Source organism: Zosterops lateralis (assembly GCF_965231275.1).
Source record: "Zosterops lateralis genome assembly, chromosome: 1".
NCBI lineage: Eukaryota > Metazoa > Chordata > Aves > Passeriformes > Zosteropidae > Zosterops > Zosterops lateralis.
In genome coordinates, this window is record NC_139762.1 from 150,072,213 (window position 1) to 150,091,463 (window position 19,251).

At 63.2% G+C, this 19,251-nt stretch overlaps 1 protein-coding gene across 8 annotated transcripts in view; it reads left to right on the forward strand.

The window, feature by feature from the left end:
- The window catches only part of PLEC (plectin), a gene marked incomplete at its 5' end in the record, with an annotated part of 50,830 nt that extends 43,050 nt beyond the window's left edge, over positions 1-7,780 (forward strand). For 6 of the 8 annotated variants that reach the window (XM_083871088.1, XM_083871090.1, XM_083871092.1 and 3 more), the window contains one exon: positions 146-7,780. In XM_083871088.1, coding sequence (XP_083727214.1) covers positions 146-6,475 — 6,330 coding nt within the window. In that variant the 3' untranslated portion in view covers positions 6,476-7,780. The remainder of the gene's footprint in view (positions 1-145) is intronic. The other 2 variants (XR_014591078.1, XR_014591079.1) reach the window with 2 other exon arrangements.
- Between the last annotated feature and the right edge of the window lie 11,471 nt (positions 7,781-19,251).

Here is a 19,251-nt window from a genome sequence, read left to right on the forward strand (position 1 = left end):
TTGTGTGTGGCTCCCTAACCCCTGCTCTGCTCCTTAACTCTTACCTGATGTAGGGAGTGTGTGTGTATCTCTGTGCCACCCTTGCCTTAACCCACCCTCAGTCCCTCCTGGGTGTCTGACCACACTGTTCTCTCTCCCACCCCAGATGCAGGTGGCCCAGCAGGCTCAGCTCCGTCAGGAGACGCAGCTCCTCCAGCAGAGCTTCCTGACGGAGAAAGATGCCCTGCTGCAGAAGGAGAAGTTCATTGAGGAGGAGAAATCGAAACTGGAGAAGCTCTTTAAGGATGAAGTGAACAAAGCCCAGAACCTGAAGGCAGAGCAGGAGCGGCAGCAGCAGGAGATGGAGCAGGAGAAGCAGCAGTTGAAAGCTATGTTAGATGAAGCCAAGAAGCATCAGAAGGAAGCTGAGGAAAATGTCCGGCACAAGCAGGAGGAGCTGCAGCAGCTGGAGAGGCAGCGACAGCAGCAGGAGAAACTTCTGGAAGAAGAGAACAAGAAGCTGAGGGAGAGGCTCGAGCAGATGCAGGAGGAGTACAAGGCCGCCCTGGCCCAGAGACGAGAAATCATGATCCAGACAGATGACCTGCCTGGGGAGGCAGTTACAACAACACAGCTGCTGGAGATCAAGGCTGTGCCCAATGGCCGGGATGCAATGGATGGCTTAGCCCAGAATGGGGAACCGGAGTTCGCCTTTGATGGCATCCGGCAGAAGGTGTCTGCAGAGAAGCTGGCTGATGCTGGCATCCTGAGCAGGGAGAGCTTAGACAAGTTGGCGAAGGGTGTTGTGACTGTGGGTGAGCTCTCTCAGAGGGAAGATGTCAAGAAGTACCTGGAGGGCAAGAGCAGCATTGCCGGTTTGCTGATCAAACCCTCCAACCAGAAGATGAGCATCTATGAAGCCATGAAGAAGAAGCTGCTCAGCCCAGGCACAGCACTGGTGCTTCTGGAGGCACAGGCTGCTTCTGGCTTCATCATTGACCCTGTGCGGAATGCAAGGCTCTCAGTAAATGAGGCAGTGCGGGAGGGAGTGATCGGGCCAGAGCTGCACAACAAGATGCTGTCGGCCGAGCGGGCTGTCACCGGCTATAAGGATCCGTACACAGGCGACAAGATCTCCCTGTTCCAGGCCATGCAGAAGGATCTCATTGTCAGGGATCACGGCATCCGCCTGCTTGAGGCCCAGATCGCCACCGGCGGCATCATCGATCCTGTCAACAGCCACCGCCTGCCTGTGGACACCGCCTACAAGCGTGGCTACTTTGATGAGGAGATGAACCAGGTCCTGTCTGACCCCACTGATGACACCAAGGGCTTCTTTGATCCCAACACTCAAGAGAACCTCACCTACCTGCAGCTCATGGAGCGGTGTGTGACTGACCCAGACACGGGACTGTGCCTCCTGCCACTCACCAAGCAAGCAGCCAAAGCTGGAGAGCTGGTCTACACCGACAAGGAGGCGAAGGACGTCTTCAAGAAGGCCACAGTGACAGCACCATTTGGCAAGTTCCAAGGGAAGACAATGACCATCTGGGAGCTCATCAACTCTGAATACTTCACCGAGGACCAAAGGCGGGATCTGATCCAGCAGTACAGGACTGGCAAGATCACGGTGGAGAAGATCATCAAGATCGTCATCACGGTTGTGGAGGAAAGTGAGAAGAAGAGCCAGATGTGCTTTGAGGGCCTGCGAGGCCCTGTGCCTGCTGCCGAGCTGCTCGAGAGCAAGATCATCAACAAAGATCTCTACAACCAGCTGCACCAGGGCAAGAAGTCTGTAAAGGATGTGGCAGAGATGGAATCCGTACGGCAGTACCTGAAGGGCACGGATGCCATTGCTGGTGTCCTGGTGGAGTCTACAGGCCAGAAGTTCACCTTCTATGAGGCCCTGAAGAGAAACCTGCTGAAGCCAGAGGTTGCCCTGTCCCTGCTGGAAGCACAAGCTGCCACCGGCTTCATCATTGATCCTGTGGGTAACAAGCTCTTCTCTGTGGATGAAGCAGTGAAGGCCGAGGTGGTGGGGCCAGAGTTCCACGAGAAGCTGCTGTCAGCAGAGAAAGCAGTGACTGGCTACAAGGATCCCTACACAGGCCAGACGGTTTCCCTCTACCAAGCACTCCAGAAGGGCCTCATCCCCAGTGACACTGGACTACGGCTGCTGGATGTCCAGCTTGCCACTGGTGGCATCATCGACCCCGTCAACAGCCACCGGCTCCCACTTGAGGTCGCCTACAAGCGTGGCTACTTCGACCCAGAGGTAAACAAGGCTCTGACTGAGCTCCAAGATGATGCCAAGGCTTTCTACTGTCCCAACACCCAGGAGCACCTCAGCTATGCCCAGCTGCAGAAGAGTTGTCACCGTGACAAGCAGACTGGCCTGTGCCTGCTGCCCCTGTCCGACAAGGCCATCCAGTTGCAGCAGGAGGAGGTCTACACCGACAGCCAGGCCAAGGAGTGCTTCAGCAAAGCAACCATAGAGGTCCCAGTGGGCAGCATGAAGGGCCAGACCATGACCATCTGGGAACTGATCCACTCAGAATACTTCACAGAGGATCACAGGCGGGAGCTGCTCCGACAGTACAAGACTGGGAAAGTGACAATTGAGAAGATCATCAAGATTGTGATCACCATCATTGAGGAGGCAGAAACCAAAAAGCAGGAGAAGCTGACGTTCAGTGGTCTACGTGCACCGGTGCCAGCCAGCGAGCTGCTGGAATCCTGCATCATCAGCAAAATCCAGTATGAGCAGCTGAAGGAAGGCAAGAAATCAGTGAAGGACCTCTCTGAGACAGATGCGGTGAGGAGATTCCTGCACGGCAGTGACTGCATTGCTGGTGTCTATGTGGAGGCTACCAAGGAGAAGCTGAACATCTATGAGGCCATGAAGAGGAACCTGCTGAGGCCCAGCACTGCTGTGGTCCTCCTGGAGGCTCAGGCAGCCACTGGGTTCTTGATCGACCCCGTGAAGAACCGTAAGCTGTATGTCAACGAGGCAGTGAAGGCTGGCATTGTTGGGCCTGAGCTGCATGAGAAGCTGCTGTCAGCTGAGAAGGCTGTCACGGGCTACAAAGATCCCTACTCGGGCAATACCATCTCCCTGTTCCAGGCCATGAAGAAAGGGCTGATCGTCAAGGAGCACGGCATCCGCCTGCTTGAGGCTCAGATCGCCACTGGCGGCATCATCGACCCTGTGCACAGCCACCGCCTGCCTGTGGAGGTGGCCTACAAGCGTGGCTACTTCGATGAGGAGATGAACCGAACCCTCTCCGACCCCACTGATGACACCAAGGGCTTCTTTGACCCCAACACTCAGGAGAACCTCACCTATGTACAGCTGAAGGAGAGATGCATCGAGGATCCCGAGACAGGCCTTTACCTGCTGCCTCTGCGGGAGCCTGAGAAGCCCAAAGTGGTGGAAACCACTCACATGTACACAGAAGCAGAGACACGGAAGGTGTTTGAGGAGACGCAGGTGGACATCCCCGTGGGCAGCCGGGCAGGCTCCTCCATGTCGCTGTGGGAGATCATGCACTCGGACCTGCTGCCCGAGGAGCAGCGTAAACATCTCATGGAGGAGTTCCAGTCAGGCCGCGTGTCCAAGGAGCGCATGATCATCATTATCATTGAGATCATTGAGAAGACCGAGATCATCCGGCAGCAGAACCTCACATCCTATGACTACGTCCGGCGCCGCATCACAGCCGAGGACCTCTACGAGGCCAAGATTATCTCGCAGGACATCTATAACCTGCTGAAACAGGGCTCCAAAACCTTCCGGGAGCTGCTGGATGTGGAGGCTGTCTGGAAGTACCTTTACGGGTCAGGCTGTGTGGCTGGCATCTACATCCCCTCCTCCAAGCAGACCCTCAGTGTCTACCAGGCGCTGAAGAAGGGGCTGATCAACTCTGAAGTGGCCCGCTCCCTCCTGGAGGCCCAGGCAGCCACCGGCTTCATGATCGACCCCACAAAGAATGAAATGCTGACTGTTGATGAGGCGGTCAGGAAGGGTGTGGTGGGGCCGGAGATGCACGACCGGCTCCTGTCTGCAGAGAGGGCTGTGACCGGCTACAGAGACCCGTACAGTGAGCAGAAGATTTCCCTCTTCCAGGCCATGAAGAAGGATCTCATTCCCAGTGAAGAGGCCCTCAAGCTCCTGGACGCCCAGATCGCCACCGGTGGCGTAATTGACCCGCACTTGGGCTTCCACCTGCCCCTGGAGGTGGCCTACCAGCGGGGCTTCATCAACAAGGAAACATACGACATGCTGTCGGAGCCCAGCGAGGTGCGCAGCTACGTGGACCCCTCCACAGACGAGAAGCTCAGCTACACACAGCTGCTGAAGCGGTGCCGCAAGGACGAGAGCTCCAGGCTGCTCCTGCTCCCACTCTGTGACACACGGAAGCTCACCTTCCGCGGGCTGCGGAAGCAGATCACCGTGGAGGAGCTGGTCCTCTCACAGGTGATGGATGAAGCCACAGCCCAGCGCCTCCAGGAGGGTCTCACCTCTATCGAGGAGGTCTCAAAGAACCTGAAGAAGTTTCTGGAGGGCACCAGCTGCATCGCCGGCGTCTTTGTGGACTCCACAAAGGAGCGCCTGTCCATCTACCAGGCCATGAAGAAGGGGATCATCCGGCCTGGCACTGCCTTTGAGCTCCTGGAGGCGCAGGCAGCCACAGGCTACGTGATTGACCCCATCAAGGGCCTCAAGCTGACAGTGGAGGAGGCTGTGCGTATGGGCATTGTGGGCCCCGAGTTCAAGGACAAGCTGCTCTCTGCCGAGAGAGCCGTCACTGGCTACCGGGACCCCTACACCGGAAAACTCATCTCCCTCTTCCAGGCCATGAAGAAGGGTCTGATCCTGAAGGACCATGGGATCCGCTTGCTGGAGGCACAGATTGCCACAGGAGGCATCATTGACCCTGAGGAGAGCCACCGCTTGCCTGTGGAGGTGGCCTACAAGAGGGGCCTCTTTGACGAGGAGATGAACGAGATCCTGCTGGACCCTAGTGACGACACCAAGGGCTTCTTTGACCCCAACACAGAGGAGAACCTCACCTACCTGCAACTGATGGAGCGGTGCATCACAGACCCAGAGACTGGCCTCTGCCTCCTGCCTCTGAAGGAGAAAAAGCGGGAGAGGAAGACCTCCTCCAAGTCTTCTGTCCGCAAGCGCCGGGTGGTGATTGTTGACCCAGAGACGGGCAAGGAGATGTCTGTGTACGAAGCTTATCGCAAAGGCCTCATTGACCACCAGACTTACCTGGAGCTGTCAGAGCAGGAGTGCGAGTGGGAGGAGATCACCACCTCCTCCTCTGACGGGGTAGTGAAGTCCATGATCATCGACAGACGCTCGGGGCGTCAGTATGACATCGATGATGCCATTGGCAAGGGTCTGATTGACCAGTCAGCCCTGGACCAGTACCGCTCAGGCACCCTCTCCATCACTGAGTTTGCTGACATGCTCTCTGGTAACATGGGTGGCTTCCGCTCGCGGTCGTCCTCAGTTGGATCCTCCTCCTCCTACACTGCCAGCCCAGCCCTGTCACGGACCCAGATCTCCATGTGGACTGACCCAACTGAAGAGACTGGGCCAGTTGCAGGCATCCTGGACACGGACACTCTGGAGAAGGTGTCCATCACAGAGGCAATGCGCCGCAACCTGGTGGACAACATCACAGGGCAGCGGCTGCTGGAAGCCCAGGCCTGCACCGGGGGTATCATCGACCCCAACACTGGTGACAAGTGCACCGTTGCTGACGCGGTCACCAAGGGCCTGGTTGACAAGATCATGGTGGACCGCATCAACCTGGCGCAGAAGGCCTTCTATGGCTTTGAGGACCCGCGGACCAAGACAAAGATGTCGGCGGCGCAGGCACTGAAGAAGGGCTGGCTGTACTACGAGGCTGGGCAGCGGTTCCTGGAGGTGCAGTACTTGACAGGGGGCCTGATCGAGCCTGATGCCCCGGGCCGTGTCTCCCTGGACGAGGCGCTGCAGAAGGGCACCATTGATGCGCGGACTGCCCAGAAGCTGCGGGATGTCAACACCTATTCCAAGTACCTCACCTGCCCCAAGACCAAGCTCAAGATCTCCTACAAGGACGCCATGGACCGGAGCATGATCGAGGACGGGACCGGCCTGCGGCTGCTGGAGGCCTCCTCCCAGTCCAGCAAGGGCTACTACAGTCCCTACAACATCAGCAGCGCCGGCTCCACCTCCGGATCGCGCTCGGGATCTCGCACCGGCTCCCGCTCAGGCTCCCGGCGTGGCAGTTTTGACGCCACTGGCTCCGGCTTCTCCATGACCTTCTCTTCCTCCTCCTACTCCTCCTCGAGTTTTGGGCGCAGATACATGGGGAGTGCCCAGCACACCGTGGAGGTGGCTGCCCTTGCCCTCGCCCTGGCCTCATCCAGAAGCTGTGGGTGGGAGGCGGACAAGGAGTGCCCCAGGGTGTGTGGGCCCCTGCTCCACGTGGCCTGAGACCTGCCTGCCCCCCCGAGGCGCTGCCTCACCCGCTCCGCATGTGGCAATGCTGCTGGCTAATCACTAGTATTTTTTTTTTAATTTTGAACCTCCACTCTTCTCCCAAAGCAGTGCCTCAAGTTTAACCAAAAAGACAAGACTAATAAATTAATATATGCGAATGTGCTGACAGTGTTTGTATATTAAGAGACAAGAGAGAACACACACTACCCTCCCCTCCCTTCACCCCAAGAGCTGGATGCCATTCCTGCTCCTGGCCGCGCTGATCCTGCTGCTGCTTGCACACGTCGCGGCCGAGCCGGACACCAGGAAAACAGTTCCCTGTTTGGATCTAACCACTCTTTTGTAATTAACCTGCCGGCTTCAGTCCCTGCACCCCAAAAGAGGAGACTGCCTTGGCCCCACCCGTGGTGCACCCCACTGCAGCCAATGTGCCAGAGGAGGACATCGCGGGCTCCTCGGCACTGGACAAGTCAGACACACCACACCAGCCCTGAAGCTGCTGCCTGGACCCCTTCCATGTGCCCTCAGAGTGCAGCGAGGAGGGGGCTCTGTATCCCAGCCCCTGAGCTGCCCCATCTCCCTGCCTTGACCTCCCGGCCCGTCCCCACCACCACCACGCCGTGGAGCCAGTGCCCCAAGCGTAAGTGCCGCGCTGGCTCTGCCTGGTCCTCCCTGCGGGGGGAGCCTGCCTCCGCTCGCCACTTCGCCCGCCGAGGGGCTTCGCTGCGTGCCTGCCTCCGCCAGCCCACCCGCTCACTCGGGACCCGCCTGCCGCGGCCGGCCGGTCTGTCTGTCTGTCTCTCCGTGTATCTGGGAAGTGCTTCTGCTCGAGGTTGATTTCCTCACACTCACATGGCTCCGTGACCCCCTGGCAGGTGTCTGCCAGAGCCCACGCCCCAGCCTGAGTCTGTGCAGCTCCTGCACCCAGAGCCCCCCAGAGCCGTGGGGGTTTTCCTGACCCTCACAAAGGGTATGAGGGCCATGAGACCTCTGCAGCACAGGGTGGGCCATGAGATGCTGTAGCAGCCTGGCACACGCTCTTATTAGAAATAGTCAGATTTCTGTAAACCCAGCCTCCTTTTCCTTCCCCGCGGCAATTCCATTCCCCTGGCTCTGCCCCCACCCCCCCCCACCCCGTGCTGGCGCTAACGCGCTCTCTCTCTGGCAGACGTCTTTTTCCAGTCCCAACAAAGACCTCCCAGTGCCGCTGGGCGAGCTCCTGAGCTGGGTCTCCGACATCAGCAGGTCGTGGACTGGCTCGAGGGGAGCCCCGGAAGCGGCAGCTGCTCGGCCGTGCTCACCTGCTCAGGTAACGCCGACCTCCCCGGTCTGTCTTGCTCCCACAGTAGGTGTGCGGCACTGATGGCCGGCCTCAGTGGCTTCATCCTATGGATTGTTCTCCGTGTCTCATCCCATCTTCTCTGTTCGCTTTGTTGTAGTGTGGCTGGATGTCCATACCACCTCCCCTCATCGCCGCCATGGAGCCCGTCCCCTGCCCTGAGACCGCACCTGAGGACATGGGGACGTTCTCCCTCACCCTTTGCACTTGCCAGAGTCCCCGGCCAGAGACTGGGCCACAGTGCCCAAGCAGCCAATGGCCCAAGAAGCACCCACAGGGTCACCTGGCCCCCACCTGCCCCACACACTCCCTCCTTCCCGGGGATGGTCTCCCAGTGTGGTGTTGGGCTCACTGCAGATCTCCAAAACATCTCCTCCTTCCCACCTGCTCTCATCTGCCATCTGTAAATCCAGTCATGTTACCCTCTGCCTCTGGTGTCATTATTGCTCTCATTACCCCGGTCTGGCTTTGCATGAGGTGCCACTGCGCTCAGCTCCAGGGCAGTCCCCACTCCCGGGGCCCCCCACACCCCAAATGTCACTCATTAGGACAGTGGGGGTCCATCGATTACCCAAACACGTCTCTTTTTGGGGGCAAAACACTAAACTTGTACATACCACAAAGTGTCTGTAAAAGGAGCAGTGTGGACCCAGGGCTCCCCTGAAAGGGCAGTAAAGGAGAATCCTCTGAAACCAGCCAGCAGTTCTGCGTGATCTGTTCACCCCTTGGCCTTGCCACCATGGCTGTGGGCTCCCATTGCCTCCTGCAGCCTCGTGCCATGGGCTGCATGGGCTGCCACAGGTCGTGGTGAAGTGTTGGGGTGCCAGGGGTCTGACCAGCTCCTGGTGCAGGTGCTGCACCTGAGCACTGGGCTCGGTGTACCTGTGGTGCTGCCAGGCACAGAGCAGGGCCACAAGGCTGTCTCCAGAATTGGTGGCACATCTGGCACTGCTGGGAGGTCAATGTGGGTGCCAGTGGACTCTGGTTTTGGGGAGTGGGTGCTGCTAGTGCTGCAGGAACTTCTGAGCATTGCTTGTTTGAGGGCAGACCTTCATCAGTGGGGCTCTGGACTGGGCAGGGACTCCCCTTCGTGGTGCTGTTCCCATGTGTGCTGGTCCAGGGCCTGCCAGTCCCATGGCCTTTGCCCAGTGTGGGCTGTGCCGTGGGCACTTCCTTTTTGGGCACTGGGGGGCTGTTGTGGTGGGATGGCAGCATCAGCTGTGAGGCTGAGGGGCTTCGGGGGGTTCAGGATGTGATGGCCTGGTAGGGCAGCAGCATTCAGAAGGGAAAGCCTGGCAAACCCGGAGATGTCAGTGCAGCCAGGTGGCCCCAGGGGTCTGTCCAGACAGGTGCCACTGCGCAGGTGGGGTTGGGACTCGCCGAGCAGAAAGGTCATCCCCCAGCAGTGCCAGAAGCCCCAGACATGGTCCCAGGAGCGTCAGAGCTGTCAGGACCTTGCAGGACCCCTGCAATATCCAGGGGCTGATGGGGTCTCTGTGCCAGGACCAGCCAAGCATGTCAGCAGCCCCAGGTGGGGAGGGCAGGCGGGCCGGGACAGATGGTGGTGGCTGGGCAGGACGTTAATTGCATTGTCCGTCAGCAATTAACCGCAGCGTCCGTCTGTCCCCGCCAGCAGTGGGATGTGGCCGTTGGGCGCAGCCGGGCCGGGGGGACTCAGGGGGGTCGCAGGCAGCTGCAGTCTTTGGGGGGCTCAGGAGAGGTCCCAGAACAGGAAGACAGTCCCCTAGGTGACACAAACTGCTCTGCCCCACCTCACTGCCCCCCGAGTTATTTTCTTGTGTTCCCCAGATGTTCCCTGCTCTCCCAGATATTCCTTGCTTACCCCACTATTTCCTGACTCCTCCTCCAGGGCCAGTAACCTTTCCTAAAGCTCACGAGACCACCAAGAGCCCTCCGACCCATGGCCCAGTCCCATGTCATGGGCTGGAAGTCCCCCACCACCCCCCTTTCCCCAACACTGGTAGGGTCCAGCTCTTTCCCAGTGAGAAACATCACTGCTCCCAGAACCAGCCACGGGATTCACTTCCATATGCCAAGGGGTCCCTATTCCCCAGACCCCTCTCACCCTGTGCCAGGGGCACGGGGATCCTCCCTGGTGTGCCTGAGGCAGTGGGATCCCCCCGCAGTGGCTGCCAAAGGGGCGCAGGAGGGTGAGGAGGGGGGTTGCCCTGAGATCCTGACTGCTCCTGAGGTGAGCCGGCCTCTTCCCCCATGCAACAGTGTCCCTTGTCCACAAACACTCTTCATCATCCCGTGTTGCTCCATGTCAGCCTCCTAACCCACTGACATCCCCCTTTCCCTCCCAGAGCTCCTTCAGCACCGTGCTCTGGGAGTGGCCGGGCCAAACTCGTCACCATGGAGAACTCCATGATATTCCCCATGTTAATGCCCTGCATGTCATCCTGCCCTGCTGCTGCTGCTGGAGCTGACCCTCCCCGCCCCTCAGAGTCGAATCATCCCTCAGCACTGCGGTGGCACGTGTGGCACCGAGTGCCGAGCACCCTGGAGGGGTCCCTCGCTCCCCTCCCGGCGTTTGCCGACCGCCCTTCGGGCCGTGAGTGGCAGCACCGCCCCGTCCTGGCTGCGGGCCGTCCTGCGGTACCCATGACCGCTGTCCCAAGCGTGGCCGCGGCCGTCGGCTCGGCCCTGCTGGCACCGAGCAGCTGCCAGCTCGCTGTGCCCACCGCTCCGGGCGCTGCTGGCTCGGCCCCCGCCGCGCCGGGAACTCTCTGTACCGCTTCTCCACAAAGCCGGACCGGCCTCTCCCACGCCCGCCCCTCGCTGGGGCGCTGAACCTCCTCACGGCCAGGGGACCCCGAGACCCCCCCCGCCGGCCGTGCCGCTGCGGCTCGGAGCCCGGGTGAGCCGGCCAAGGGCGGCTGTGAGCCGGGTAAAGCGCTGCGTTGTGTGCCCCGCCGGCCCGTGCCGGTGTTGGTGAATTCCCCCGCGCACAGGGGTGCGAGCGGGGATGGTGCTGCCCCAGGGCACCAGGCAGCCCCAGAGCTCAGGGCCAGGGGGGCAGTGCGGATGGCGGCGGTGCGGGGAGCTGCCTCTCTCCCTCGGCGGCACCGCGGAGCTTCTGTCCGGCGGCTCCGGGTCTGTTCGCTCCGGCTGTTTCCGGCTGCACGGGCAGCCCTCGGATCTGGTGCCCGAGCCGGTGCTGGGGGTTACTCTGAACCGATCCCCCAGCGTGCCTCGCCCAGGCTGTGGGACCCTCACAGGCGTGTGCAGGACCCTGTCCCAGCACCCGTTTGGGGTTCGCTGCTCCTCGTGGTCTCGTGTCTCTTGGCACGTCCCGACCGGAGCAGCCGGTGCAGCCGCGCTGGCACCGTGTCCGGGACGGGCTGGCAGCGATCATCGGAGCTCCATCCCCGGCCCCAACCCCAGCAGCCCAGGCTGAGCTTGAGCTGGAGGAGCATTTCCCAGAGCAGAATCTGTCAGCATCTGCCCACGCGCGGTAGCATCCTCCACCTGCCTGGTTCCCTGTGCCCAACCCCTGGCAGCAGGGCTGGCATTGTAACACTGCAGTCCTGCCCTGGAATAGGGGCTCACCATGGGGCACACAGGACCAAGGACCACCGGGGTGAGGCAAGAGGGCTGTGGGACCACCTATGACTGCTCTGGAGCTGCCATGAGACCATGAGCCTCAGTTGTCCCAGCTGTGCCACCCTGCTCCCTCCCTGGACTCTGAGCTGGCCCTGGGCAGGAGGCAGCAAGGTGCTGCTGTTGGCTGATCTGGCTGGTGGGTGGCACTGGTGCCAGTGCTGGGGCAGGTGGCCACACTGTGGGTGTGTGTGGGTGGGTTGGGGCCCTGCTGGTGTCATTGTGACAGCAGTGCCACAAGCACACATCCCCAGAGTGTCTCTGATGGGACTGAGCCCTGCTGTCACTCCCATCATAAGGAACTGCTGCAGCACCAGCCCCCAGTACCTGCCTGATGCCTCTTCCCCTCATCCAGGCTGCTCCTGCTGGGGTTCCTGACCAGATCCTGGCTGAGGTTCCTTCTGCAGCAGACAAATCCCAGGCACTCTCAGCCCCCTCGTGCTGCAACTCCTGCTCAGCTGCCTCATGTCACCTTCCCTGTGTCCATCCACAGCAGCAGCACTAGGTCACGCTTGCACCCGGGGATTTTATCTCCCGTTTATCCAGCCTACATTCCCTGGTTGTTTCCCCTGGTGCAATATCTTGGAGATGTGGTCATGTCTTTGCTTAGGGCTTGGGCCCATCCCCATCTCTGTGGCTGTGCCCCATTTCCCTCACAGGATGCACAGTGGTGCCTCTCCCTCATTGTGCTCAGCCAGGTGACCTGGCTTAATTAATCACCTGGGTTAGAGACCAGTTAATTACAGGGCTCCGGGGCTGTGGGAGCAGCATCACCCTCAGTCTTTGGGTGTAGGGTTGGTGTGATTCCTCCTGCCAGTCCCACTCTCCACTGGGGCACAGAGTAACAGCCTCCTGTTCATGCCCCATGTCCGTGCCTGTGCCAGGGCATTGATGGTTTGCAGATCTTGGTGTTTGCCTGGCATCTCCTCTCTGGATTGTGGACAAGTGGCTGCACTTGCAACATCTGGTGTGAGACACCACTGCTCCATGCCAGTGCAGGGGATTTTCCAAGGGTCATTTTGTCGTTGGTAGTTTTTTGCTGGGGGCCAGTTTGCCGTGGGTCAGCTTGCCATGGCTTGGTTTGGGCTCAGGAGAGGCTGGACCATGGCTCTGCAGTGCATAGAGCAGCTGCAGAGACACCGGGGGCCAGATGTACTCCCAGAGGCAGCAGGGGGAGTTCTGGGAGTGATGCCAGCTGAAAAAGGTTGGGAAATTGGGGTGTACCACAGGAATGCAGAGGAACTGGAGCCAAGCCAAAACCCACAGGTACTGCTGATGACACAGGACACACGTGGGGGATCCTGGCTAGGGGAGCTCTGTCCCAGCTGCTGGGGATGGACTCTCCCTGGGGAGACACAGCAGCACTCCAAACCTCCACACTGGTATGCCAGGGGCAAGGCTTGTCCCCTTGTCCCCTGCCCTTCTGCTAGGACTTGTTCCCACCATCCCTCTGCTCTCCTTGCAGGTGCACCACGCTGCGGGGGATGCTGGGCTCACCGGAGAGTGCATGGAGGGGTCGCCATGGGACAGGGAGGAGGTGGAGAGGTACGGGCACTGCTGGGCACCGCCAGATTTGTGGTGTCAGGAGCTGCTGCTGTGCCCTGACAGACATGTCAGGAGCTGCGGCTGTGCCTTGGGGTGCACCCTGCTAGGGGAGCTGGTGAACCCTACACATTTCAGGAGTCTGGGCCAGTGCTGGGGTGGGGAGGGAGGGCGTGGGTTGGCTGTGCTGAGGCGAGCAGGGTGGGTGTGAGCACAGGTGTGAGCACAGGTGTGGCTGTGATGCACCTGGTGCAGGTGGGCAGCAAGCCTGGAGTTCAGGGCGGTGCAGGCGGGGGGAGACAGCGGCCGTTTCCTCCACAGTCTGGTGTGTCTCTGCTCTCTCCCCAGAGCCTGTCTGCAGTCTGAGCAGAGACTGGAGATGCAGGAGCAGCTGCTTGCTCTGCGGCACTGGCTGGACGCTGTGGAGAAGCAGCTGCTGGCACTGCCAGAGCCCGGCACGGCCCTGCAGGTAACGTCTGGCTTGGGGTGTTACTGGGCCATACAGAGCCAGGCAGGACTAGCTCACGTCTGCACTTAGCCTGGTGACGTCTTGGTCCTTGGAAGGGAGGAAGGCATCCTCAGCTGGCTGGGAGAGCCTTCAACACAGCCCTGCAACTGCCTGGTGTTGGGTCTCCTGTCTGGCTCCTGGTGCAGCAGTGCTGGTGGCTAGGAGCCCCATGGCCCTGAGGGTACTCATGGTGTCACTCGTGGTGTCACTGCCTGAGAACCCTGCTGGCCACAAGGCCATCACCTGCATCAGGTGCAGCGACAGCTCACGGTGCTGCTGCCTGGGCACGGGGAGAGTGGCCAAACACCGGGGGGGGTGTGAGAGGTGTGGCTGGGTGAGGGGTATGAAACTGGGCACAAGGTGTACAGTCCAGGCAGAGGGGGTGTGTGGGTGTGCATCGGGGTGTACAGCTGGGCACAGGGAGTGTACAGCTGTGCATGAGGTGTACAGCCAGGTGCAGGGGGTATGCGGCTGTGTGAGGGTTGTGCAGCTGTGCATGGGAGGTGTGTGGCAGGGTGAGGGGTGTACAGCCAGGCACATGGGGTGTGTGGGTGTGCACAGGGTGTACAGCCAGGCACAGGGGGTGTGGCTGCATGAGGGGTGTACAGCTGGGCACAGGGCATGTACACCTGTGTATTGGGGTGTACAGCTGGACATAGGGTGTGTGCGGCTGTGTGAGGGGTGTACAGCTGTGCACAAGGTGTACAGCTGTGCACAGGGTATGTGGGTGGGTGAAGGGTATACAGCCAGGCACAGGGGCCGTGCGCTGCTCAGGGCAGGATGGCTGTGTGCCCACGCCCTGGCTGTGCAGTCCTGTGCTGCTGTACGCCCCCTGCCCAGGCGTGGAGCTGCAGCGGGAGCGGTGCAGTGGGGGGCTGCCGGCAGCCCCCTCCTCGCCGCCCCGCGCGCAGCCCCTCGCCGGCTCCTTTTGTTCGAGGCCTGGCCGGCACACGGGCTCCCTCGGCACACATGACGGCACAAACTGAAAGGGCCATTCATCCAAGCCCCGGCGCAGACAAAGCCGAGGCCGCACAGAAACCCACCCTGCTCCGGGGATCTGAGGCTGTGGATTCCAGCCGACCGCTCCCGCCCGGTGCCCCGCGCCGGGCTCCTCTGCCCGGGGCGCCCGTGCCACCCCGAGCCCGGTACCTGGGGCTGCGGAGCGTGCCGGGCGAGCTGCCGGCGGGCGCGTGGGACGGAGGTGGCGAGCAGCTCTGACCAAAGACCTGCATCCTCAGCCACTGGCCCAGCTTCTGTCTGGCAGGTCCCGGCTGGGCTCGGTGGTTGCTGTCGGGTGCCCGGAGCACCACGGAGCTCGGACTCGTGCTGGGCGCCGAGTGCCTCGGTGCCAGCAGTGGAAGGCTCCAGAGCCGTGTGGGGAGGATGATGCGGAGCTGCTGCAGGACGGTGCGGAGCCACCGAGGCCCTGGCAGATGCTAATTCCCGGCAGCGTCTCCGGCAGCAGACAAAGCCCCCAGCCCCGCCGCCCGCCGCTCCCAGGAGACCCCAGGGAGCTCCATCCATCAGCGTGGCCGACACGCCTGCAGTGGCCCCCCCGCCTCCCGGGGCCCAGCAAGGGGCACCCATGCGGCTCTGTGGGGCAGGACCCCTGCCCTGGGGGGCTCTCAGTGGCTCCGAGGCCGCAGTCCTGGAGCTGAGTCAGGGCAGGATGGGGATGGAGCTCACACTACGGGGAGGGGCAGCCCCCGACTGGGCACCTCCGGCTGCCCCCTGGTCCCTCCAGCACCCAGGGTGGCAGCGAGGGGGTTCTGGAGACCCAGGCCTGGCTCTCAGGGTGGGCTTCACTTTAGCATCTTAGCAGCCCGGCCTGGCTCCCCAGCCCAGCCGCCTCCACTGAGACCCCTGGGCCCCTGGCTGAGGGGCCCCCGCACCCAGACAGCCCCAGGGAACGGGGCCAAGCCCCTCAGTGACCACAGCCTTCATTGCCTAGGGGGTCACAGCCAGGATGGGGGTACCAGAGCCGGAGGGCTGTGACCCCGTGGGGCTGCGCTGTCCTGGGACTCCTGTGAGGCAGCACAGCCCGGGCCGGTATTGGTGCAGGTGCCGGTGTCGGTGTGGTTGCTGGGGCTGGTGCCGGAGCAGTTGCCGGTGTCAGTGCAGGTGCTGAGGCAGGTGCAGGAGCAGCAGCAGGTGCCGGTGAGAGTGTGGCGCCGGAGCAGGTGCCGGTGTTAGTGCTGGTGCCGGTGTCGGTACAGGTGCCGGTGCCAGTGCGGGGTGCGAGCCGTCGCCCCCCCGGGCGGCGCGGGGCGGGCGGTGGGCCGGCGCCGCCCCTCCCCCGCGGGATGGCTGCGGGGCCCCGGGGGTTTCCCCGGTAACGGCGGCGATCGGCTCCCGGAGGGTTAACGGGGGCGGCAGTGCGTCCGGGGTCAGACCAGCCCCGCCGGGCCGGGCCCGGTGCCGGTGCGAGGGTCTCCGCCCGGTGCCCCCCCGCTCCCCGCGCTCCCCCCGCGCCGTGGGCGCGGCGCACAAAGGCGGCGGGGCCGGGGCGGCGGTAACGGGGACCAAGTCTCCCCCCGCCGCCTCCGCCCCGCTCCCCCGCACAGCCCGGGCCCCCCCGAAACGGTAACGGCGGCGGCGGCGCCCCCGGCCCGGCCCCATGGACGCCCGAAGTCGCCGAGGGGTGAGTGTGGGGCTGGGGCTCTGCGCGGGTCCGGGGCCGCGGTGTGCGCGGGGCCGGGCGGGGTCCGTGTCTCGCAGCTCCCCCTCCAGGGGTGGGTAGCGCGGGTCGGGGTGTCCCCAGGTCACCCGTGCAGCCCCGCGGGACCCTGACACACGAGGCAGGGGGTGATGGGGTGGGAGTGCGGTGTCCCCGCGGGGCTGCACCCACCGGGGTGAGCGTGTCGGGACCCCGCCATGGGTGCGTGTGCTGTGACTGCCACCAGGGTCGTGTCCGTGCCGTGTTCCACGGCGTGTTGGGGGCTCAGGCCAAGGTGGGTCCGGGTGGGTGCCCGTGCACTCCCCACGCGTTTGCGGGGCTGCTACAGGTGTGTTTCATCTCACGGCTGATGCAAGAATGGGGGTCCTGTCGCTGACTCTCCCCGAGCAGGGATGTGAGTGAGGGGTCTGCCTGTCGGGAGGTGTGTGCACACGGGTGGGAGGGAGTGCGTGGTGTGTGTGTGTGTTTGCACACGTGTGTGTGTGTGTGTGTGTGTGTGTGTGTGTACACACGTGCACAGGGGCGTGTGCCCGGCCAGGGCCGGGTGTGAGGCCGGGGGTAGCAGCACTGCGGCTGCGGCCGGCGGGGGAGGGTCCTGCCGGGTCACGCCGGGGATTTATGGCTGCGGCAGGGCTCGCAGGATGGGGAGGCCACCTGCCTGTCCCCTGCCCGCCCCCCGCTCGGTGCCCCCACCGCCCTCAGCCCCCCGTCTCCCCGGGCAGATGCTCCTCTCTCCCGGCTCCTCGTTAATCCAACGGCATAAGGCGATGCTGAGAGGGAGCATCTGCCTGTCCCCTGCTGCCACTGCCGCGTCTTCTGCCGGCACCCTGAGCACTGCCGGGGGGTTCCTCGGGGTCCTCTCCCTCCGCCAGGCCCCGGTGACGGCCAGAGTCCCACCTCCCTGTCCTGGCAGCCCTTTTCTGGGGGTCCAGGACCCCCAACACCGGAAGCCGAGGTCAGGCAGCCCCGGCAGCGCAGGGGAGTGAGGAGGGGTCGGTCCCGGTAACGGAGATCCCCCGGCTCATTGCAGGCCGGGATTTGAGGCGGGGGCCCGGCGCCCGCGCCATGGGGAACTCGGTGAGTCGGCCCAGCTGCCTGGGCGAGAAGAGCCGGCGGCCGGAGGAGCTCCTGCGGGAGCCGGGGCTGGACGCGGGGCCGCCATCCGCCGGAGGCGTCACGGAGGCCTGGCCGGGGCTGCTGGAGAAGGCGCCGGTGCCGGTGGAGAATGGCTGGAGCCCGGGGCCCCGTGCCGCCTGGAGCCGGCCGGGCAGCCCGGTGCTGCGGCGCAGCCAGTCCGAGGTGGCAGTGCAGAACGGGGGCGCGGCCGGAGCTCCGCTGAGGGGGCAGGCGGGGGGCGCCGCCTGGACCCCGCCCCGAGCCGGCGTCCCCCGCAGCGCCTGGTCCTGGAAACCCGTCACCACCCGGGAGGTGACGGAGGTGACGGAGGTGACGGAGACCATCGTGACAGAGATTGTGGAGGTGACCGAGTACCCGGCGGGTGAGAAGGGCGGCGAGCCCGTGGTCACTCGGACGGTCACCGTGCTGACGGAGTGCGTGGGGGAACTCACTGCTGCCGCCTGCGCCGGACACACGGACGCCGCTGAGGTGACCGACGGAGAGAGAGCCTCGCTGGGAGGACCCTGTGCCACAGGGCTGCCTTCCGGCGTGATTTTCTCCTCAGCGAGTCTTGACCTTCGTATCCCCTGGCCAGGGCTGGTGTGGAGTCGCTGTCTGTGCCCTGGTGCCCCTCGTGCTGGGCACCCAGGACAGGGAATTCCCTTCCCTCAGCTTTGGCTGGGGCTGGTGGGGGTCTGGAGGGATCCAAACGGCTCAGGATGTGCAGCCTCTGCCTTGGGGAGCCCTGTGAGGGACACCAGGGAGGACCCCACGGGCTGGACCGGGTCCCATTGTCACTGGTGTTACCTCGGGGAGACGACACAGTGTGGGGGCTGCTGCCCCGCCCCATGGCTGCCCTCCACCTGCCCACACGGGCGGCTCAGCCACCTCTCCCCACAGGTGTCCTCACGGGCTGTCCCTGTCCCGGAGGAGGCGGCAGAGCGGGGCCAGGAGACACTGGAGCGGCTGCTGGCCTGGGTGGCCGACATGGAGGAGCTGGTGAGCAACCAGAAGCCGCCGTCGGCTGAGGCGAAGGTGGTGAAGGCGCAGCTGGAGGAGCAGAAGGTCAGCGGGGCCGGCCGGCGCGTCCCACCCACGCGTGCCCTGCCCGGGGTTCCAGTCGCCGTGACGAGGCAGGAGAGGTGCACGGGGGTCCCCAGCACAGCGCAGTGTCCCCCGTCCCCGCAGCTCCTGAAGCGCCTGCTGGAGGAACGGAGGCCGCGCGTGGAGCTGGTGCTGCAGGACAGACTGACGGCCCAGGGCTCTGGCTCGGCCACGCCCGAGGGCAGCGCCGGCCTCTGCAGCCTCGAGGAGAGGTGGGACAAGCTGATGCAGGAGGCGGAAGCCAGGTGGGTCAGGGGCCAGGCCCTCATCACTGGACTGGCATCCCGGTCCTGCTGGCACGGGCTGTGCCCGCTGGTGTTCCCCACACGGAACCTCTGTGACACCCTGGTGTCCCCGTGCTCTGCCCCACTGTCACTGGGGCCACCATGAGGGAGGGACCGTCCCCATCGCATGTGCTGGGGCTGCACAGGAGCAGAGTGTCCAGGGCTGGTCACGTGGCCCTTCCCGCCAGTCCCTCTGTGAGGACAGTGGCCTTGCCATGTCCCTCACTTCAGGGTACCATGGGCACCCCAGTGTGGGGGAGCTGCTGGGATCTCGCTCTCGGGGCTGTCCCTGCCTGGCTCACCCACCCCCCATGCAGGTATGGCTGCCTGGAGCAGATCCTGCCGGCAGCACAGGGCTTCCAGGAGGCTGTGGATGCCTTCCAGGAGTGGCTGGGGGCCACAGAGCGGCAGCTGGCCCAGCTCTGGCGTGCTGATGGCTGCGTTGGCCATGTGCAGGATGCCCACCAGCAGACTCAGGTAGGCATGGAGTGGGTGCAGGGTGGGCATAGGACAGGCACGGGCACCTGTGTCATTGCTGGTCACCACTGCAGGCCCTCTGTGAGGAGATCCGTGGGC